Raw genomic sequence first — 14,333 nt, forward strand, 5'->3', positions numbered from 1 at the left:
TTTAAAGTGAACTACTCCTTTAAAGTGAAATCTCTAATTTACACAAATACTAATAAGTCAAATGAACAATAATGAGTTTCACTTTAAGAAGCACCAATATTTAGCTTGAATCAAAAAAGTCAGTCTCGTCAAACACTTGCTCAATTTTCTTTCCACACCTGAAAATGAACTTGAATGATTCTGATTTCTTGCCTCTGCGAGAGCTTGTCACCCTATGAGAGTGTTAAAGCAGACCCCTGACTGCTGCACAGAACAAAAATTAAACCCACTGCAGCACTCTTAAGACATTACAATCTTTATGATTTAAGTGTGCCAAAAGCACCTTCAATTATTTGAGTCGCGACTGTGAGTCACATTTGTTCTTCTGTTGTTGATTTGTTTAAAGCTGTTTCAATGTATAATCAAAATTAGAGTGTACACTAAAAATATGAAATTAGTCCCTGATATTATTATTATTTGTCTGCAAGTCATATGTTTTCCCAGTCTTCTGATGCACCTTTATACAGTTTTGCAAAGCCAAAGTAAAAATGGACAAGATCCAAGATCCAAACAAGCACGATCTAGAAGACAATTCAGTAAGGCTTTAATCTTGAAAGACATCTAAAAGCATATGAAAATGTTTCATAATGTTTGTCACAAGCCAAAATCCAAATAATAGTCAGCAGAGATTTTCATAAAGCACAATCTCTTTGAGACTACAAACAACAGCAGTTACTTACTAATCAAGTTAAAGTGCAAAACACTCAAGAAACACAAATCTGAATAAGACTGTATTAAAAGCAAAACACCGTTTACGATAACAACATTTACAAGTATTTACAAGAACAACACCATTCACAAGACATCCAAAGTCCCAGGGATTGTGGAATGTATCTAAATTGGCATTGGATATTAAATTTGTTTAACTGCTAGAAATGTGAGGAGAGAAATAACTTTGATTATATACGATCCATCTTAGCACACAGTTTCTAAGAAGGGCAGTCTGACCCATGTAAATAAATCACACACCAGAATGCAAAGCTCACTATCATGACATATGAAGCCATTCAAAACATCAAAGAAGATATAAAGATCATCAACTTGCCGAAGTTCATACACTAAACATATATAATGAACAATGGACTGCTGTAAATCATATACAATTACATCATGCTTCCTTTTACATGCTCCACTCATAATGTGAATTCAAGGACAATAGGCAGAGAAAAGCAGAAAATAAAGGAAAACAGGAGCCCGGCATAAAAGATAATACATCACAGAGAAGCAAACACATGCAATTTGCTAGCAATTACATAGCAATTATCTACAAAAGATATAGAAATGAAAATTTATATAACAGACCTTTTTTTCAGACAATTTGTTCCATTTTGCAAGGGCAATTTGGTTGTCTATACGACTGCTCAAAAGAAATGTTTCTCATGATTTTAAGTGTTTGAAATTAGTTTTAAAGACTTTAAAAAACTTCAACATTTTTTTTTTTTTGGGGAAATTTCAGTTTGTGTTATTTTATGGTTTAAATTACTTTGTAAAATGTGGAAAACAGTCATAGTAGAATTATACAGTATCCACTATCCAGTTTTAAATCAGCTCATATTCTCTAGCGCTTTTAAATAAACTGCTTGATTGATTGTATGTGAATTTATTAAATGAATTATATCAGGTGTAATATGTATAAAACTGTCTTTTGCCTTGTCTATTTCAATGCTTTTAAATTGCATTTTGTAATCCTTTGGCACAACTCTGTTGTTTTCAAATGTGCTATAGAAATAAAATTTGACTTGACTTGACTAGAAGTAAATAAGTGTGTCCAAACTTTGGACAGGTAATGAACATGTGTAGCTTATGCATTTTTGCTAACTAGGCCTATAAGAGAGGAGACCAATACTGTCTCTTGCCTGAAATGGACATGTACACTCTCAGAAAAAAGGTACAAAAGCTGTCACTGGGGCTGTACCTTTTCAAAAGTTAAACTTTTGTCCATTGTAGGTGCTAATATGTCCATTTCATGAGCTAATATGTACATTTTGGGTGTTAATATGTACATTTTAGATAATAGTTACATTTTAGGTGCTAATATTTACCTTTTAAGTATTTTAGGTGCTAATGTCATATGTCAATTTCTAGGTCCTAATATGTACATTTTAGGTGCTAATATGTCCATTTCATGATCTAATTTGTACATTTTAGGTGTTAATGTGTACATTTTAGGTGCTAATATGTACATTTTAAGTGTTAATATGTACATTTTAGGTGCTAATATGTCCATTTCAGAAGCTAATATGTCCATTTCAGAAGCTAATATGTCCATTTTAGGTCCTAATATGTACATTTTATGTGGTAATATGTACATTTTAGGTACTAATTTGTACATTTTAAGTGTTAATATGTACATTTTAGGTGCTAATATGTACATTGTAGGTGGTAATATGTACATTTTAGGTGCTAATATGTCCATTTCATGATCTAATATGTGCATTTAGATGCTAATATGTACATTTTAAGTGTTAATATGTCCATTTTAGGTCCTAATATGTGCATTTTAGGTGGTAATATGTACATTTTAGGTACCAATTTGTACATTTTAGGTGCTAATATGTCCATTTCATGAGATAATATTTACCACTAAGGTACCAAAATGCAGCCTTTGGGTACAAAAGTGTACCTTTTGAAAAGGTACAGCCCCAGTGACAGCTTTTGTACCTTTTTTTCAGAGAGTGTATTGTTCAACGAACCTGCTCTATATGGGAGCAACGGACTCTTCATACTGAGTTAAAGGCACCAGCCTGGCAGCCAGCAGTAGAAGAAGGCCAGTGATCACCTCCAGAAGAAAGGAGATCCAGGCCGTGCCCATGGACCAGCCGTATGATGTGTACACTTGAGCCATCTGCTCACGACCCATCCGCCTTTCAGTCTCTTCCAGAGCCTTCTGAGAGTACCTGATGTACAAGCTCACCCCAGAGAGAGTGAGAAGACCTGAGAAAACACATGCACAAGCACGCATCAATGCACACGCTCACAAACAAAACCAATTAAGCATACTTATTTAGACAACAGCTTGTTATTATCAGAAGTTACAAGAGGTTCTTTTTTCAGCGACAACAATCAGTCTTGATTCAGCAGATCTAAAATTAAAATCCAGTTATTATTATGCTTCTTGGTAATTTCTTTTAATCAATGACAAGTAGTTGACAGAACATTTGTTGCGTGTGGGCTGGGTTTATTATTGCCACATTTATCTATATTCAGTCATGAATAATACATTTAAAGACTCTGAAGTGTTGCCAGTTAGTACCTACAACAACTTTTTGTGTGAAATATTTAGCTTGAAAAGTTCATTTAAGCTATCTTTTTTTTTTTTTTAAATAATACCATATGATTTTATATTTACAGAGCCCCTAAAGGAGCATTGTGATAAAAAATTTTTATTTCCACATTTCCAAATTTTGATATTTTTAGGTCAAACCGTTCTTGTCTGTCAGTCATATAATGGAGGTCTATGGTCACCACCTCAAAGAGCATGCACAGAGAAGTCCAAATTAAATATGATTTAATGACTCGTAAATGTAAGTACACATTGATGGCCTAAGACACATATCGAGCGGTTTGTGTGAGAAAACGAACAGTATTTATGTTGTTTTTACCTCGTTTCCACAGCCACAAAGCACCCGTGCCTTCAGATCACTTGGACGTGGCTGTGGTTACAAGAGGTAAAAACGAAATAAATACTGTTCGTTTTCTCACACAAACCACTCGTTTCGTGTCTTAGGCCATCAATGTGTAATTACATTTACGAGTCATTAAATCATGTTTAATTTGGACTTCTCTGTGCATGCTCTTTGAGGTGGTGACCATAGACCTGAATTGTATGACTGACAGACAGACAAGAACGGTTTGACCTAAAAATATCAAAATTGAAACTACTGCGGAAACAAAGACACCTACATCTTGGATGCCCTTGAGGTAAGCTAAAACATATCAAAAATTAATTTCAAAGTGAACTATCCCTTTAAGTGGCAAACAACAAGGGTGCTTTACAGATTCAGATCTTTAACGTGCTTTTGCTTCCGTTTTAAATGACTAACATATTTTGCGCTTGTGCTAAATGATCTGGACCCAGTGATCTTATTCCAGCTTGCATAATGTTTGCATTACATAAGTGATTTAGTTTGATAAACCCATATTTTAAGCCGATAAAAAGTATTTGTTTTTGTTTTGTCATCAACTGAACCAGAACTTAATACGAAAACATTCTCCTCCCAGACACGCAGAGAAACACTGCTCTTACTGTAAGCACCACAGAGCCATAAACACACAACTATAGTGTACAACATCCGCACTCTCAGAATTAAGAAAAGCATCAGCGATGTAAATGGGGAGAAAGTCAAACTGGCTTCATGTGGCACCCTGGTGCGCATGATGATTCCAAGGCGTGAGCCATTATTACCAGATCTTCATTAAAACAGAATGTGGATACACAGCAGCAAAAATTACATCTAATTAAACACTGACAAAATGAGAATGGATTTTCACCAGCCATAATATGCACATAAAATTAAGAGCCAATAAACAGAGATTTTCTAATTAGCATGGCCGAGAGTCTAGACGGGAACAGACTTGTTTTTGATCTTACATTTGCCGGTTCATTTAGAACAAACAGTCTGTACTCTCCAGAAACTACTGATTATTTTTATATAGCACTGAGTGTGTCACAAGCCAGTGAATAGATGCACTGATTTTTCATCTAACAAGCAGATGACCATTAACAAAATATAGTCCATGTGAAATTCTCTGATGTAAAAAATATCCCTTCAAAATTGCATCTGCATTTTCACTGATGACCAGTCCAACAAATAGAGGACATGGCAAAAAAAAACAAAAAAAAAAACGAATAAGCAAGAATCAAGAAGCCGCCACAATTACCTCTCATTTACATTCCAAGCTTCACCGTGTTAAACTCTTGCCATGCGCTCTTTATTACCACACATGGTAAATACTGGGAATCATTGGCTGGCTCCTTTAAGGAAACCTTTATTCAAGTCATATGCCTCACATAGTGAGAGGACAGGCTGTGAGATGCTGTTTGGTGTCGGGGTAAAGAACACACCAGCTATCTGTTTATGTGTGCATGTACGAAGATCAAAGCTAAATTCTTCTGCCTGCGATACTTAAGTTGCTTTGGGATTTCTTGCAGGGTTCTCAGGAAATGAGCTCTGGTTGCACTCAGCATGGATTGTTATTCTGTTTTATTTTCTTCTTCTTGTACATGTGTTTACTGTCTGAAGAACAAAAGCAATACTATCCCATTTAAATGAGAGACTGATGCATGGAATAACTGGAGGCTGGATTATCCTTCACATAAATCTAGCCAGATCTTTTTTGGTTTCACCTTTCCCTTTCACCTTAAGATTGCAGATTTCAATCACAGCTGGGGGGACATTCTCTATTATCCTATCAATTACATGAGAGGAAAACGATGAAACGCAATAACTTCAGTCCCATAAGACTCTGACATAATTACTCTTGGCAAATAATGGCTTTAGCTTTCCAGTTTTTGAATGTCGTTCAGAGAGCTGCACGACCAAATGCATGAACTTGAACTTTGTTTACCTGTGTTGCACCCCATCAGTCTTTCAGAAACAAGTTTCATTTGCCTGAGACTTAGAACATGCTGAGAGTTACTTAAGTGTAAAATGTTTTATCTATTTAACAAAATTAACTAAAAGACTTATTTTGCTCACGTCTTCTTGCGTGTATAGGATGTTGTCAATGCATGACATGTCACACTAATGACAAGAAGGCTGTTGTTGGGCTCATGAATGTTAATTATGTTGTTTGCGTTTGCCCAAAAAGATTTGATGAAATTGCTGAGCACTAATCAATAAGGTTACCACGTATTAGGCACCTTCTGAAAGAGTATAATCTTCTTCATGTGAAGAAGCAGAAGAAACAAGCGAAATCATACAGTATGTTAGCAGATGCATATGTAAAATAACATTATGGAATGGAATGAAATGTCGACCCAGGACGAGCTATAGGACTGTGCAAGTTTTAAAGGAGTAGTTCACTTTTAAAAAAACTTTTGCTGATAATTTACTCACCCCCATGTCATCCAAGATGTCCATGTCTTTCTTTCTTCAGTCGAAACGAAATTAAGGTTTTTGATGAAAACATTACAGGATTTTACTCCATATAATGGACTTCAGTGGGAACCAAACAGTTCAAGGTCCAAAAGACAATTTCAGTGCAAACTGTTCAAAGGGCTTTAAACGATTCCAGACGATGAATAAGGGTCTTATCAAGCGAAACGATCGCTCATTTAATAAATAACAAAGTTTAAGTTTTATAAGCTCAAATGCTCGCCTTGCTCTGTTCTGTGACGCACGTTTGTGACTCTCCTGTTTGAACTCATTCATCAAAATGAACAAATCTTTTTCAGAGTAAATTTGTTCGTTTCGTTCGTTGAATGAACCAAATGACTCGGAAAAAGGTTCGTTCATTTTGTTCATCAAGGGTGTGAATTTGTGAAATGTGATTTGCAGCGTTTTGCTCAAAATGTTTTTTTTAATGAAACTTACCCACATTCAAGTGTTGATAAAAAAAATACAAAGCTAGAATACAACAGGACATGAGTGGTTTGTGTGAGAAAACTAACAGTATTTATATAGTTTTTACCTCATTACGCGCCCTCAGATCACTTGGACGAGGCTGTGGTTACAAGTAGGGTTGTAACGGTATACCGGTATGACGGTTTATCGCGATATTGACATGTACGATTATCATATCGTGCACATTTGCTTATCCGCGGTTAAAAAAAAAAAACAGAATTCACCTGCACTGCCGCATGCAACTTCTTTCAGCTTGACTGCTTACTCCATATCCGTACAGCGCTGAAAATGTCCGAGACAGAGGCTGCGAATCTCTATCTCCCGCCAAAAAAAATAAATAAAATCTGCAGTATGGGAATATTTTGTAACTTATATCCGAAAAACAATCGTGATGTTGTCCTTGAAGATATATCCAGTTTGCAAGATATGTGGACGAAGAGTGGCTGCAAAAGGAGTAAACACGTCGAACATGTTCTCCCATATTTAGGAACACCATACCTCCGTGAAGATAAAGGTTATTCATAACTTTATATTGTATTATATATTATATATATTATATTATATTGGCCATATTATTTCTGTCATGCTGAGGGAATCCCGGTCTGTCAAAAAGACGCACACGTGCGTCTTTTTGCGTTACAAAACAGATGCCACGTTAAATGTGCGATTTAAAAAGATAGATGGATAAATAAAGCAAAATATAGCTATGCAGTAGCCTAAATCAAATCGCGATGTGCGTGTCTGTGAATATACAACGCAAAAAGACTGGTGTGCAAGCCCCTTCTATATTCAGCGTGTCTCTGAATGAGCAGCGCCGTTTCGTCTAGTAGATCTAGTACACACTCAAGTACGCATGACGCTCATGGTTTTTAAAGCTGTCTCAGCCACTACGAAGACGTGAACACATGAACATATCTAGACAGAGAACACTTAATGTGCACTTTATAATTATTTTTTTTAAAGAATAATCATCAAATACACTGACTGAAACTCATAGGTGTTCAGGTGTTAACGCGGGGTAAAATGTAACACGGACCGTTTACACAGTTCGTCAGGATCAAGCAGGCTGTCTTTCCGCTATTTTTCTCTTGCTGCCAGAAGACGGTCTCCCGCGAATTTGCGGAAAGTTTTGATTATATTTCGTGAAGATACTGGACAAAAAGTGTTTTGACACCATGAAAGTAATTGTTTTCATCATAGGTTTTTTTCGGTTTCTGAGTTGGGTGTATACGTTTCCAAATCTAACTTTATATTGCCTTAATCACCGTCTTGTTGGCTCAAACATAGCACCGTTTTGAAACATGTCAGCAATTCCTAGCGACTGTTAGCTAGGTTTAAAATAAGTAATACACAGCGGGGTTAATTCTAACAGAGTGGTACAACTAAGCCTCCAAGTGTACAATGATAATCAAATGAAAACGGAGCCACACAACTTTTCAGGTTTGAGTATACATTTAACTTTGTTAGACGTTCACAAACATAATGTTGGGATTTAAAATGTTTAAAATTTAGTGTTCTATGAATGATAACTTGTTTATTTATTAAAAATATGGCCTGTTATTAATGCAATAAACCCTTTAAATTTTTATTTTAAGCTAATTTGTATTATCATTACTGTTATTATTAATAATAATAATAATTGTACATCATGCAGCTGCCACACACAAATCTAATTTAATTGCAATTACAATATTTATAATTTTATTTATTATTATTTATTGCAAAACTATGCAGCCCTTTTCTATGTCTCTATCCATGATATTGATCCATAATAGAAGGATGATTGGATGAGGGATATGTATGGATATCTGTCTATACAGATGCACAAACAATATCAAACTATACAAATAAAATAGTACTGAATTATGTGTGTTACACACAAGTGTTACAACTAACCCCTCTCTCTGTTACAATTAACCCCGCATATGGGGTAAGTTGTAACATTTGCACTTTTGTCACTTTCAGTCCAACTGTACGAAAATGGTAGGTCCTAGTTAGCAGAGATGTGCATGTTGCTTGTGTAAAAAAAGTATTAATCTAACCTAATAATTTTTTAATTAATTGAGCCAAAAGCAAAAAGCGTTAGGTTGTGCCCCGCTCTCCCCTACAACCTGGAAAAAAAAAAGTTTGGTTTAGACTATGACTAAAATATATTACTATTGTGTATAGTTTTTTTGTCCATGTTTTAATTTATTAAACTTCTCTTGTGTAGACAAACTAAAGTTGTTACATTTTATCTGATTGCATTCTCAAAAATACATTTTGTATTCAATCACAGAATCCAGACCAGTTATTTCAGACAACCCAGAATTTCTGAGGAAATAAATATACATTTCATAAAGACTCTATTGAAAAAAACTTTGTTACAATAAACCATGTTCAACCAAAAACAATATCTGTTTTTATTCATTTAAGGGCCATTGTAGCTGATGCTGATTATAATAATGATAGTTTAATATCGTATACCGTGAAACCGTGAAACCGTGATATTTTCTGAGACGATTATCATACCGTGAAAATCTCATACCGTTGCAACCCTAGTTACAAGAGGTAAAAATCGACATAAATACTGTTAGTTTTCTCACACAAACCGTTCATTTTGTGTTTCAGGCATCAATGTGTACTTACTTTTATGAGTCATTAAATCATGTTTAATTTGGACTTCTCTGTGCATGCTCTTTGATGTGGTGACCATAGACCTCCATTATATGACTGACTGACGAATCAAAATTGAAAATACTGTGGAAACAAAGACAGCTACATCTTGGATGCCTTTGAGGTAAGCTAAAACGTATCAAAAATTAATTTCAAAGTGAACTATCCCTTTAAGCAATTTTAGTTTAAAAATTATTAATAAACATTTAGATTAAATGAAAATAATCATATACAGATAATACGTAATATAAATAAGATTTGGAATCGATAGATATAGAATTAAAAATTACTACATGTGAGCTTATATGTCCGAGTCTCTGTATACCCATACAAATATTATCAACTATATAAAGTAGCCTCACGACTTTCACTTGCACAGATATAGCAATATATTTTCTCCTTGCTGTGTAAATGCATTTATGCAATTCTTAAATCTTTTAATCTTCGACAGAAGACATAAATGAATCTCGCTGATTATCTCGAGAGTAGTGAATCGCAGTTTCTCTCGATTTTAAGGCATGTGATTGGTTCGCTACTGATGTCACGCTTTCAGTGTGAAATGTGTTTTGAAAAAGTAGGCAGCACATCTTGCCAGGCATTCATTGCCAGGCATTCCTTGCAATCTACGGGTGTGATACGGTGACGTACAAGTGATAACCATGAGTTCTTCAATGTGGCAGATAGTGTGTCATCCAAAAGGGTTAACTTAGTTCACATTAGAAGCATTAGCTAAACATTCCTGTACTATAACTTATGACACTGACTGCACTGTGTGTATTAGTGCCACGCCACCCTGGACACCTCTCCAGCTCCACCACTGAAACCATGAAAATATAATGTTGGAAAGCACACCCAGAAAGTTAGAAGGCCCCCCCATTTTATTCCCTGTAAAATATGTCTGTTCTCTTCAGACGGTTATACAAAGTTGTGTCTTCTGCTGACAAACTTTTAATACATTGTGTATGTTTAATTTTAAAACAGTAGATGTTTGTTTATTGAGCGAACCATGGCATTCAGTGGGTAAGACTTACTGCACAGGAGGAAATATGAAGCGGATCCGATCAGGAGTGTCCTACTCCTGGCTAGGGAACTGACGAGACCGCAGATACCTCCAAACACCAGCATCACCAGACTCAGAGGCAGTAAGATGGCAATCACGTTATGCATGACTGAAAGTAAATTATAGCTGTTATGAGAAATGGCTTATAAAAACTCCAATTTACATCTTATGCATCATGGCTCAGTGATACATCATGTATACAGATAGCTTATAGCCTGATATTTCATGCTGGAACATTCAAGCAGAGTTTAGAGTTATTAATAATAATAGAGTCTAATAGAGTTATTAGAGTTAGAGTTTTTTAGTTTTTTTTTCCCCCAGAGTAAACAACATACATGGAGCATTGGTATTAACCAGTTTCAATAGAAAAGAAAAGAAAGGGGGGGAAAAGGATAACACTTACTTTCCATCTGCCTTTCTGATTCTGAATATCCAGTCTCTTCTGTATGACTTTGGACATCTACAGCCAGAAACACACACACACAAAATCACCAGGGTGCAGAAATTATTCGGTGGGTGCAATCTCTTTGAAATTATATGGATGCTTATTCAGTTATGACAGAAAAGTACTGGAAATTCAATGGTCAAACTAACTGTCAGTGACCTACGCACCAGTAAATGCCCAATATGTTACCAATGCATCTATTCAAAAAAAGAATCGGACTGCGATCAGAGTTAATAGAAAGCTGCTCAAAAAGACATAATAAAAAAAATGTTCGCCATACCATCTGTAACTCCCCAAAGTCCAGAGTTACTGCGCGCCGGGTCAGTGTGGTTCGCGCGCTTGTCTTCAATGATGTACCAGTATTCAGTTGCAATGGCGAGCGCTAAACAGCTGAAACTAATAATACCAGTTAAGCCCCCGCTGACGACCACGAAACCGAATGTAATGTTCATATCAGACACTATAGATGCGATTCCGATTCAGGACAACACAGAAACTAAGCTGAAAACCATGCCATTTGCTGTGCGACGCGATCAGATGCTGAGGTGAAGCATCTCAGAGCTGATGGAATAAATCACACGCGCAGGAATAAGTGATGTCGACAACATATGCTGACAGGCTAGGTGTTAATAGAAGAAAAGTTGTGTGGTTTTAAGAGAAAAGGTTGGTGGCTTGGACATTTATTCCTCAACGGTGTGTGCAGTCTGAATCCAACTATAACACTGAGCGCAAGATTACGCATGACTGGTACAGAGGAAACATGACGTACAGTGCATAACCAACAACACCCTTCATGACATTGTCCATCCATATTTTTTGGAATCATAAATGAAAAGTACTGATAAATATTTTTTACACACTTAATTTACACGATTGTTACAGTAATTAATAATTGCTGGGTCTAGATTTTTTTTTATTTTATTTTTAGAAATGTCACTAAAAACAATTAGGATAAAAAAATAAAAGCACGGAAATCACCTAAAAGTGAATACTCAACCAAAAAACAATAATAAAGAAAGAAGGCACACCGCTTCTCAAAAAAAAAAATGAAATTTATTAGCACTGCTAGGGTTGGTTAATCAATTTAAGCTGTGATGTGCACACTTTTTTTTTTTACTAAAAGCAATTTAGCCCATGTAATATTTCAGAGCTGAGCATTAAGGAGAAACACAAAGTATTTAACAAACTTAAAGGGATACTCCACCCAAAAATGAAAATTCTGTCATCATTTACTCACCCTCAAGTTGTTGCAAACCTGTATGAGTTTCTTTCTTCTGCTGAACACAAAGGAAGATATTTAGAAGAATGATTGGAACTTTGGCACCATTGATTTCCATAGTATTTTTTTTTTTACTATGGAAGTCAATGGTACCAAACAACTGTTTGGTTCCATTCGTTCTTCAAAATATCTTCCTTTGTGTTCAGCAGAAGAAACAAACTTGAGAAAATTATTTTTGGGTGGAGTATCCCTTTAATAATGGACTTTTCCATACCAGAACATTTCCCAAGAGAATTCTGTTACAGCTACAATAACTTGCCATTTTTACTTCAGTTTTTAAAGTATTTCAGACAAAAAGATTAAAAAAAATAAGACATGAGACTGAAAACATGTTCCAGAGAATGGAAGAGTCTTTTTATTATGCTCTTTTAAAATAAATACTATAAAAGTAGGAAGAATGGGTGTAATAAGATCAACTTCAACAAGAGACAGGACAAAGATTATCACAGGTAACATTTAAAAGAGAAAATGCATTTTGTATGACATACAAAAAAAAAAAAAAAAAAAAGAAAAGACATGGACCAAAATGGTGTCAGCATAACCCTCACTGAACCTCTTCATTCCTCCCCCATTGCAGTGTTGATGATCTTGGTTCTCTTGACTTTCACGGCCTCTTCAAATTTATCAATCGCCTGGCTGCATGATTTTTTCTGAAAGTTTACAAAGCATGTTATTCATACAATTTATCATTCATACTCTTATCAGCTATGGAAATTTGACTTTAGTATGGTAGACTTTAGTATGGAAGCTAGGGACGTGTCCCTACCAATATCCAGTGACTTTGATATCCCTAGCAATAATTTCGATCAAAACTTTAAAAATATATTAATATATTGATATAAATGTCCCCATCCCAACCAATTTCAAAATCAAATCTACACCACTGCGTTACGGTATTATACAGACTCAAGGGAAGTAGCTGAATTGAACGCGTTTCATAAATTGATGAACTTTACAACATTGACAATTATTGAACTCTGAACTAACAAACTAAATCGAGCAGAACAATTACATGTTCTGTAGAACTGCTTTACAGCAGAAATTGAATTCTTTTCATAAATTACATTTAACACACTGTTATTTTCCTGTTTATTCATGTGAAGCTGCTTTGTAACGATCTGTACTGCTGCATAAAGCGCTATTTAAATAAATGTGAGTTCAAACTTACAATGATAAACTTCTGTCTCTCTTTCTGAAGTTTCAGAAACTCCTCCACAGTCAGACTGTCCACTGTCTTCTTCAGCAAGATAAAATCACAGGAGGAAGAATGTGTCTTATGCTCTTTCCTGATAATACAAGTAACACACACAGCACATCAGGAACAAAATGCGCATTAGGGGGATGATGATATTTATTAAATCAAATAACCCTGACTTGAAATCCGGGTCTTATTGCATTACAGAAACAAAGCCTCTCTCAGATTTATAAATGAATGCAGTAGTGGAAAGTTAAAAGACACGGACTCACTCAGGGTCATCCTCGGGTTCCCATCCTTCCAGCTCTTTCAGACAGAAGAAACACTGAGCTATATCTGGACTATTCTCCGACGGTGTGTGAATAAATCCAGCTTTGGCCATCTATAAAAGAAAACAGCATGTATAAAGCGGAAAACATTGCATATCTTTTTGTAGGACCTACAAAACCGGGCTTGCTTGTTGGTTCACTCACATTTTCTGGAGTGCAAACGCAGCCCTCTTCAAACGGCCACCCAACGAATGTTTGAAGTCTGTTCTCATAATAGTACATTTTGGTCGGGTCGTCATTAACAAGATCCATTTTCTTGAAGATGTAGAGTGATATTAAAAAGTAAAAAGAAAAACGAGACACTCCAGTGACTTTCTTGTTATGATCGTTTCTTCCGGTTGAAGTTTAAAATTGAGAGCGCGAGATTTGATTGGCTACAGGACGTCACACTTCCACGCATGCGCAGATCGGTGTCTGTTTAGCTCAAGTGCCTCAGGACAGGAGGCAGTGAGTTTTCATGTTTTGTTTAGTGTATGATCACTGCTCATATTGCTGAATGGAATTTATGATTAGGATGTATCTATGTGGGCCTACAGTTTTTATCTACAGATACTCAGAGAACTTTATAACTGGAGATGCTTAGGCTATGGAGGACATGTTGACCATCAGTCCTGTTTTCCCAGGACATGTCCTGTTTTCACGTCCTGTCCTGGCCGTCCTGGCTGTTTTTTTGTGATGAAAATCTCCTGGTTTTCAAAAAAAAAAACTGCTGGGAAAGATCAGCTCCGCGGCAAAATATAGATGGGCAAACAAGAAGGATGAGGA

The 14,333-nt window shown here is 35.8% G+C and overlaps 2 protein-coding genes across 2 annotated transcripts; both read right to left on the bottom strand.

The window, feature by feature from the left end:
• Positions 1-1,485: 1,485 nt before the first annotated feature.
• On the bottom strand, positions 1,486-11,577 carry tmem235b (transmembrane protein 235b). The gene is made up of 4 exons (XM_039665159.2): positions 11,046-11,577; positions 10,724-10,780; positions 10,292-10,429; positions 1,486-2,973 (listed from the first exon to the last, which is right to left on the bottom strand). The coding sequence occupies exons 1-4, from the start codon at positions 11,215-11,217 to the stop codon at positions 2,738-2,740; spliced, it is 603 nt and encodes a 200-aa protein (XP_039521093.2). The 5' UTR covers positions 11,218-11,577; the 3' UTR covers positions 1,486-2,737.
• A 799-nt stretch (positions 11,578-12,376) lies between these two features.
• Positions 12,377-13,890, bottom strand: birc5a (baculoviral IAP repeat containing 5a). Its single transcript, XM_039665447.2, has 4 exons — positions 13,713-13,890; positions 13,512-13,621; positions 13,213-13,330; positions 12,377-12,694 (listed from the first exon to the last, which is right to left on the bottom strand). The coding sequence occupies exons 1-4, from the start codon at positions 13,818-13,820 to the stop codon at positions 12,602-12,604; spliced, it is 429 nt and encodes a 142-aa protein (XP_039521381.1). The 5' UTR covers positions 13,821-13,890; the 3' UTR covers positions 12,377-12,601.
• Positions 13,891-14,333: the final 443 nt, after the last annotated feature.

This window comes from Pimephales promelas, chromosome 17, assembly GCF_988280905.1.
Source record: "Pimephales promelas chromosome 17, fPimPro1.hap1.1, whole genome shotgun sequence".
NCBI classification, from domain to species: Eukaryota; Metazoa; Chordata; class Actinopteri; order Cypriniformes; family Leuciscidae; genus Pimephales; species Pimephales promelas.

Excerpts from the sequence above, each read along its gene's own strand:
- tmem235b (XM_039665159.2), bottom strand. The coding sequence starts at position 11,217 with ATGAACATTACATTCGGTTTCGTGGTCGTCAGCGGGGGCTTAACTGGT. Across the intron at positions 10,781-11,045 it reads ACTTTGGGGAGTTACAGATG|ATGTCCAAAGTCATACAGAA; the intron begins GTATGGCGAACA and ends TTCTGGCTGTAG. Across the intron at positions 2,974-10,291 it reads TTCATATTTCCTCCTGTGCA|GTCTTCTCACTCTCTCTGGG; the intron begins GTAAGTCTTACC and ends GTGTTTTCTCAG.
- birc5a (XM_039665447.2), bottom strand. The coding sequence starts at position 13,820 with ATGGATCTTGTTAATGACGACCCGACCAAAATGTACTATTATGAGAAC. Across the intron at positions 13,331-13,511 it reads GAACCCGAGGATGACCCTGA|GAAAGAGCATAAGACACATT; the intron begins GTGAGTCCGTGT and ends TTGTATTATCAG. Across the intron at positions 12,695-13,212 it reads AGAGACAGAAGTTTATCATT|AAAAAATCATGCAGCCAGGC; the intron begins GTAAGTTTGAAC and ends GTAAACTTTCAG.